Source organism: Frankliniella occidentalis, unplaced genomic scaffold, assembly GCF_000697945.3.
Source record: "Frankliniella occidentalis isolate FOCC.00 unplaced genomic scaffold, Focc_3.1 Scaffold216, whole genome shotgun sequence".
NCBI lineage: Eukaryota > Metazoa > Arthropoda > Insecta > Thysanoptera > Thripidae > Frankliniella > Frankliniella occidentalis.
Window position 1 is genome coordinate 398,500 of NW_026267342.1, and position 7,940 is coordinate 406,439.

Below are 7,940 nucleotides of genomic sequence, written 5' to 3' on the forward strand. Positions count from 1 at the left end.
TTACCTTTAATCCATTCCATTACTTGCAGGTTTTGAAGACATGTGGACAAATGGTGGATTCTGGTCGAAACTATGTCACTCAACAATCACAGTTTATCCATTCATTATGGGACTTGAGTGCACATTTCAGGGATGACCCTCAGGTGGCGTCACCTCTAAACAAACTTATTCCAGCCCTTCAAGAAATGAACAAGTTTCAAAACATTTTACTAGACCAAGCCAGCCGAACAGTATTAAAGAATCTCCAGACCTTTATTAAGGGGTAGGTTATCAGAAATACTGTAAAAATATCCAGTGAATCTATAAATTTTTTAAATTAATTTTCTGCTTTTATCTTCTTTTTTGAGCAGTAACATAAAAAGTGCCAAAGAATCTCGTCATTACTTAGAGAAAATTTCAGGGGACCTTGATGGAGCTCTCTCAAGAAATGCCCAGATCCCAAAGTCTCGACCTCTTGAAGCAGAGGAAGCCCAAAATATTTTGAGTGCCACCCGTTCATGTTTTCGTCACACAGCACTAGATCATGTCAGAGTTCTAAGCCTTCTTCAAGCCCGCAAGCGTCAAGAAGTCCTTGGAACTGTAAGTTTTTATGGATGTAACTTATGTCAATAACCTACCACATTGTACAGTAAGTTCAAAACTTTGATATTTTTTGTAATTTTCTGTTGTAGCTATTGAGCTATATGCATGCATGGAGTACCTTTTTCCACCAAGGTTCTGATCTTACACAAGACTTAGATCCATTTCTGAAAGAACTAGCAGAAAGTGTGAGTGCCATTTTAGTTTTGTTTTCATTTTAAATAGTTATTCTGAAAAATCTGATCTTCTTTGCAGTGCTTGTAATCAGTTAGTAAATATGTATATTTTGCTGATTTCCAGATTTCTAAACTGCAGACAGATGCGAACAGGCTTGAAAAAGAAATGGAAAACAGACATACTTTAGTTACAAGCAAGGACTGTGTTTTAAGTGAACAGAATAAACAACTAGATTCTAACGATGATTTGCGTTTTCCCCCGAATGGCATCCCTTCTATCCAAGGATATCTTTTTAAACGGACTTCTAATGCATTCAAGACTTGGAATAGGAGATGGTTTGCCCTGCAGGATAACCAGCTTGTTTATAGAAAAAGAAGTGGTAGTTAAAAAGAAATATAGTTTTCAGCATTCAGTCACTTGTCTTCCAGAGGAATTTTGCAAAATTTATTCCCTTTTCTTTTACAGGAGAAGATGTAACTGTTATGGAGGAAGACTTAAGGCTGTGTACCGTAAAGCCCATTGTAGAGGGTGATAGAAGGTTTTGCTTTGAAGTTGTGTCTCCAAACAAGTCAGTCATTTTTTCGTCAGAATTTTTCTTTTTAGATTTTAGGTTTTTCTCACAAAAACTAAAGCATGTGATTCAAAATTTGATCCAGGAGCCATATTCTCCAAGCAGATTCTGAGGAAATGTATCTTGCATGGATAGAGGCCCTACAAAAAGGGATTGGAGCTGCCTTCCAGCGAGCCATGAGCACTGGAGATGAAATTCTAAATGCTTCATCTTCATCTTCTTCACCGAGAAGTCAGTCAGCAGTTCATTCCACAAAGAATCCTTCACCAAAGTCAAATAACAGTGGAACAAACCATTTGTCTCTCATGACATCTCAAACACCACCAAAACCCAAACGTACAAGGTATTGCAATTATTACTCAAATTGCTCGTATTTTCACTCTTGTTTTTTTTTTTTTTTTTGATAACTTTTTATTCTTTTAGGGTTTGGGAACAATTGATTAACATTCCAGGAAATGAAGTATGTTGTGACTGTGGCCAAGAGAAACCTGGTTGGGCCAGTATTAACTTGGGTATTACTTTATGTATTGGTGTGTGTTTTTGTGATATCTGCATTCATTTTTAATTTGATGAAATTTCATTTCATACTCTACAAACTGTGATATCTCTCTATTTAAGGTTGTTCAGGCGTGCACCGCAGTTTGGGAGTGCACCACAGCAAAGTGAGATCTCTGACATTGGACCAGTGGGAGCCTGAAATTATTAAGGTCATGGCAGAACTTGGAAACTTTATCGTCAATCGAACTTACCAAGCAAATGTAGATCCTGATATGATTCGAGCAACACCAAACTGCTCAAATGTTGTTAGAGAGGTTTGGATTAAGACAAAGTATGTTGAACGTAAATTTGTGAAACAACTATCAAGTCAAACTTTTTGCAAGAATAAGTGGATAGTGTCGAGGCGGAGAACCATGACCAGACCGCAGAGTCGTGACAACAGGAACAGCCGCCAAAGTCAACCCTTGTGTCCTGCTGGTCAACAAGGTTAGTTTGTCTTTGTCATTATTACCTGTACTTAGGTAAAAAGAAAAAGTTTTCATTTCAGCTTATTTTAAATTTACAAACTAAAATAAATTCCAACGCACTCTACTTTCTATATTTTTTTTAGGAACTGCAAGAGAAGAAATTCACAAACTAGAAAATGACAATAATACAAGTGGTTCAAAGAGTTTAGATACAGATAACTCAGACAAGGAAAAACCAGTTAATGCTGAAGTTTTGCTTTTTGGGGAAACTACCTTAGGTGGTTCAGTTGAAATAGAACTTAGCAGTGACGAAGAGTCAATTGACGGAGAAGACGAAAAGTCTCTAGGTGCTTACTCTTAGCAACTTTATATCAAATAATTTCTCAAATATTTTTTTCTAAACTTGTGTTTCTTTTTTATCTAATTAGTTGAGGAAGATATATCCAAGCTGCATCCAGATATGTTACTCTATATGGCAGCCGCAGCTCACAATTTACCTGTAATGTGTAACGCACTTGCACTAGGGGGAAACAAAAATTGGATGAATCTCAAAGATGGCAATCGATGCCCTCTCCATCAAGCTGTCTTAAGCGTAAGTATTTAGGTCTTAATCATTATCATCAGTATGCATCAAATATTTCTGCCATTGTTAATCATAATCTTGTTTGTGTCAGGGTTCTGTTATGGCTTGTGAGTACTTACTTTTGAATGGAGCATCCATTAATCAGCAGGATGACAAAGGCAAAACAGCTCTTCATTTAGCAACCGAACTAGGTAAAATATCATTGTAGAGGCATATTCACTACACTCTATCTGTCTATTATTAAAATTGGCATTCTGTTATGTTAAAGGTCACACTGCCCAAGTGTGCTTGTTATTAAAGCACCGAGCTGATCAGCACTTGAAGGATACAGACAATCATGAGCCTTTGGATGTAGCTATTCAAGAAGCAAATGCAGACATTGTAACCCTGTATGACTTGCAGAATATTTGTATTTTCAAACAGAATTTCTTTTCTTATTAATTTTCAACTTTATTTAACACTTTGATTTTTCCTTCAGCCTTCGTTTAGGTCTACTTGATGAAGAAATGAAGTCATCTGATTCCCAAGGAGATGATACATTTAACGATGTTGTAAGAGATTTTTCCCAACTTGCCATGTCACATCCAGAAAGACTTGTTCGGCCCTCTACAAATAGGGGGGCTGAATGACAAGAGGCCATCTCACTGCCGCAGTCACCTTGCCACTCACATCTGCTGCAGTCACCATCACACTCTCTTAATCTGTCTCCAGCCTTCACTGCCTCTAAAAGAACTGACTCTGCCCAGGTTGTATCTTGGATTGGGAGTGTGCGTAAAATTTTTTCAAAGCGAAACAAGAAGAAGCGCACTCAAGTAATGAAACTTAAGTAAACCATATTATCGTTTGTATTCCTTCCTTTCTGTTTGTTCCATGTTATTCCCAGGTTCTCATCAATTATAGTGTATTAGATATTTTTCTTATATAATGCTGTCCATGTACATTGCCATCATACAATACCTAAATATGGTAATCCTATGAACAACCTCCATCTATCCCTATATGTGCTTTTTAATACAATCAATTCTTTCTTTTTATTTTAGATCTATAGCTTTGTTGTGGCTTTCGTTATTGACTTTTAATCTTACGTGATCATTATAATTAAATGCACTGAGTATTTGGTGCGTGATTTATTCATATCTAATCAGCACAAGAGTTTGAGGGTTACAGTGATTGAACAAGATGTGATATCATTTATTGTGTTTATTGAACACCAGATATTATATACTACTATTAGAAATCATAGTACTGTAATTCAATGTAGAAACTTGATGTAATTTTTCTTTTTTGAGCAAATTTTTTAACTAAGATACTTTAAAGTATTGTTCCTAGAATTCGTGATCAATTGGAAAGATTACTTTTCAAAAAAACTATTGTTCTGTATACAATTTTTTACATCACCAAGTTTATTTACTCATTCTACTCAGTGAGTGAGTTGTGTCTATTTTTTATATGTTTTAATTTTAACGTATATCTCTGTTATACTATCTGTAGTAGACTTGCATAGTATATTTTGTATGAATTTTTTTAGAATAGCAACTCAGGTTTCAGAGCTCTGCCAAATCGCCTTCCGAGACCGAGCGCGCCAGGCCGCGCGGTCTGTCGCAGGCCGCCAGCCCAGGCGAGAGGTGAGGAGCGGAGACAGCGGGGAGGCTCCCCTCCTCACCTCTCACCTGGCAGGCGGCCTGCGCAGACGGAGGTGGCCTGGCGCGGTCGGTTTCAGAAGGCAATTTGCAGAGCTCTGTCAGGTTTTGTAGCATATGGTATAAGATAGATGATCTTATTCAAGCATTATTCAATTTGCATTCCGGTTGTGTGAATGTTAAAATTGTAGGTATTCTTGATGATGTTTATGTTATGAAGTATTGAATCATTAGAAACTATTGCCTGTTCAATATTATATTGCTGTGCCTATCATTGTGATAAATGCAAGAGATCAAATTTTGAAATAAGGCAGTTGTTGGATGGGAGAACTCCGTTATGACAATATTGTCTGTGATTTGGTATACAATTGAAATGCTGATAGTAAGCTTTCCGTACCAAATTGTCATTGGTCTTATTCGGAATATTACATTGTTTTATCAATCACTCTTTTGTGATGTTAAAAAAGACAGTGTGTGATAAGGGAAAATCATTTAGAGATTCATTAGACATGTACTATGGTCTTTTTTTTCTTTTTTCTTTTTTTTGAATGATAAATGATGACATCCTGCTGATCAAGTTTGTTATACCACATTTTGAAAGAAAAGGATTCAGTATCCTATTTTGTGATACAGGTACTGAGATTCAATATTCAAACTGACTGCAGCTGCATTCAACTTGACTTTTAGCAATCTCAGAGATGACTGGACATGACACAAAGGTGTCCATTAAATGAAACTGTTGACAGACAACAGCAGAATAAGTTCTTGTTAGTTTTTGTTGAAAACGACACATTATGTTTTATAATACAGGATGCATCCCTTCATATTTTTATCAGTATTTTTTCCTCCTTTAAGAAATAAGAACAAAGAAAATTTGATTATTGATCTAATTAATAACAACACAGTAGATGTTTTGTATTCTGTGTTTTACTTTCTTTTTTCCTTTTTAGAGGGCTTTGCTTGAAACTTAATTAGTGTATGATTTATTCAGCGTGATGTTGTTGGCTTTCTACTACTTCAGTCAACACCAGTCCTTACATGTTTATGACCTATTTTTATGTAATAGTGCCTTTGATCTTCAAATAGAAGTACATTACATGATTTTTGAAAACTAGTCATCTTCAAGAACATGATGCTGCTCAGTTCCTCATCATGTGTAGTTGTGCTGCATGTAATTCAGTTGAGTGGTATAATATACTTTTCTATTTCACTTAACACAGCCATAAGCGCAAGTAATTCTGTGCCGGAAATTGTTTTTGTATTCACCAATCAATTGTTTTTGAAGGAAACTTCATTATTCACTTTATCACTTTATCAATCATCTTAGTTATATTCACAAAATGAATCTCAAAGTATTTGTGTGGTTCAGGTGCAAGCTGTGGCTTTTGTAGTCAGTATGTTATAATTTACACAACGAAATACATATTTGGTAGTCATAAACGTTGTAAGTTTTACTCAATTTTTGTTTCCCTATGTATCCTATTAAAACGAGAGTAATTGAAAAATCTCGGGCTTCAGCTGGCCGCCTCGTATTTTGAAGGCAACCCTACTTTCACTGTGTTCATTTTACTGTTAGTAGAAAAAAAGATACTGTTTCAAATCGAAGAGGAATGACCCGCAGCAGCTTGCCCAGCAGGGAGTCATTCGTCGTTCCATCATTTGTCTTGCGGGGGAAAAGGCGGAAGGAGCCGATAGGAAAGAGCCAATACCCATGCCCCTGGGGCGCTCAGGGAGGCCGCCTTCTCCACACAGCTGCCTGGCGGGTTAGACTAACAAGCGCGTTGCAGGCGCTCTCACTGGCATCGGTCTTCATGGTCTTATATGCTCAGGCCTCAAAAGACCTCTAAGCTCTCGTGGCCATCGGGGTGGCGTCGCCTAGCGGAATTTATTGGCTGGCTCGGCTGCTGCATGCGGCCATGTCGACTGTAGCTACAATCGTTTAGCTACAAAAGGGGCGTGACGTCCCTGTTTGTACTACGATTGTAGCCGACAGTGCCCGAGTCAGCTGAAACTGAACCGTCTATAGACGAATTCATTACTTCCTCCAATGGAGCACAGGAGGAGCACGCTGGTAGCTGAGCGTGTTAGAGCGCGATCGTTGGCAGACCGTGCTGGTGGTCGGTAGTTCGAATCCCATCCCCGGTCATTTTTCCCTGCTCTGCTGGCCAAGTGTCTTCGGGCGTCGGTCACAGCTTGGATCAAGATGCCGCTGAAAGTAGTATTCTGTATTGTTCCGTCGTGGCCAAGTCGGTAGCGTCCGGGCCCGGTATGAACCTGGTCGCTGGTTCGGATCTCGGCCGGGTGATAATTTTCGCGCTCCGCTGGCCATGACTTTACAGCCGCGCGACACCTGATGTGATGGGATGGGCCGGTACGCAAACAGTCGCTGGTTCGAATCTAGTCGAAGGAACTCTTTTTCCCCTCTGCCAGCCATATGTGTCAGGGTGTGAGCAATAGCGGAGATAAGCTCCACCTCTACAAAAGTCTCATCATTGGCTCAGTTGGTAGAGCGCGAGCCCGGGACGCGGATGGTCGTGGGTTCGAATACTGATCGAAGTTCACTTTTTCCCATTTAGTAGTTTGCGGCGCGGGGACTAAGGGTTATGACAAAAGACCAGCCGACATGGGAAGGTGGACTTGACCGCCTACTCAGCAGCCCCCGCCGCCCTTGCCAAAAAAAAAATCAAAAAGTTCGCCCGGGCCAGGACTCGACCCCAGGGCCGACGGTGTCTTGTGCACCACGCCCCAGCGTGCTCGCCACTCGGCTGTCGGCTCCACGGGAGAGCAGTGAGTTCGGGATTCGGTCCTGTTTTACGAGTCTTGTTCTCCTGGATTGCACGCGTCCACGGCGGGTCAAGTCCACCTCCTCGACGCGCTGAAGCCCGGGTCGACTCCTGGCCAGAAACAAGGAAAATAGCCACTAAAAGAGCCCCATAATCGCGAGGAGGTTAGGTTAGGCTAGCAGAGAGTACATTTATTTGCCTTTTTGCAAGGATTTCGACCCGGGCTGCAGCGCGTCGAGGAGGTGGACTTGACCCGACCCGGACTCGTGCAATGCGGCAAATCAAGACCATTAAAGCAGGACCGAGTTCTGAACGTTCCGTCCACAGGAGCAGGCGACAGCTGAGTGGCGAGCCCGCTGGGGTGTGGTCCGGAAACCGTCGGTCCAGGGATCGAATCCCGGCCGCGAAACTTTTTTTTCCGCTTTGTTAGCCATGGCTGCGGGAGTCAGCGACAGTCGAGATGCGCATGTCGCCGGTAGCGAACCAACAGAGCGGAAAAAAAGTTCCGCGGCCGGGATTCGATCCCTGGACCGACGGTTTCCGGACCACACCCCAGCGGGCTCGCCACTCAGCTGTCGCCTGCTCCTGTGGACGGAACGGTCAGAACTCGGTCCTGCTTTAATGGTCTTGATTTGCCGCATT

General features: G+C 40.8%; 1 protein-coding gene across 1 annotated transcript in view; it reads left to right on the forward strand.

Moving 5' to 3' along the window:
• Positions 1 to 5,955, forward strand: part of LOC113213957 (arf-GAP with coiled-coil, ANK repeat and PH domain-containing protein 2) — a 19,070-nt gene extending 13,115 nt beyond the window's left edge. Inside the window, exons 3-15 of the mRNA XM_026433184.2 lie at positions 30 to 262; positions 351 to 579; positions 672 to 767; positions 880 to 1,135; positions 1,222 to 1,324; positions 1,413 to 1,670; positions 1,751 to 1,857; positions 1,946 to 2,311; positions 2,436 to 2,639; positions 2,721 to 2,884; positions 2,967 to 3,066; positions 3,144 to 3,264; positions 3,354 to 5,955. Coding sequence (XP_026288969.1) covers positions 30 to 262; positions 351 to 579; positions 672 to 767; positions 880 to 1,135; positions 1,222 to 1,324; positions 1,413 to 1,670; positions 1,751 to 1,857; positions 1,946 to 2,311; positions 2,436 to 2,639; positions 2,721 to 2,884; positions 2,967 to 3,066; positions 3,144 to 3,264; positions 3,354 to 3,504 — 2,388 coding nt within the window. The 3' untranslated portion in view covers positions 3,505 to 5,955. The remainder of the gene's footprint in view (positions 1 to 29; positions 263 to 350; positions 580 to 671; positions 768 to 879; positions 1,136 to 1,221; positions 1,325 to 1,412; positions 1,671 to 1,750; positions 1,858 to 1,945; positions 2,312 to 2,435; positions 2,640 to 2,720; positions 2,885 to 2,966; positions 3,067 to 3,143; positions 3,265 to 3,353) is intronic.
• The last annotated feature ends 1,985 nt before the right edge of the window (positions 5,956 to 7,940 follow it).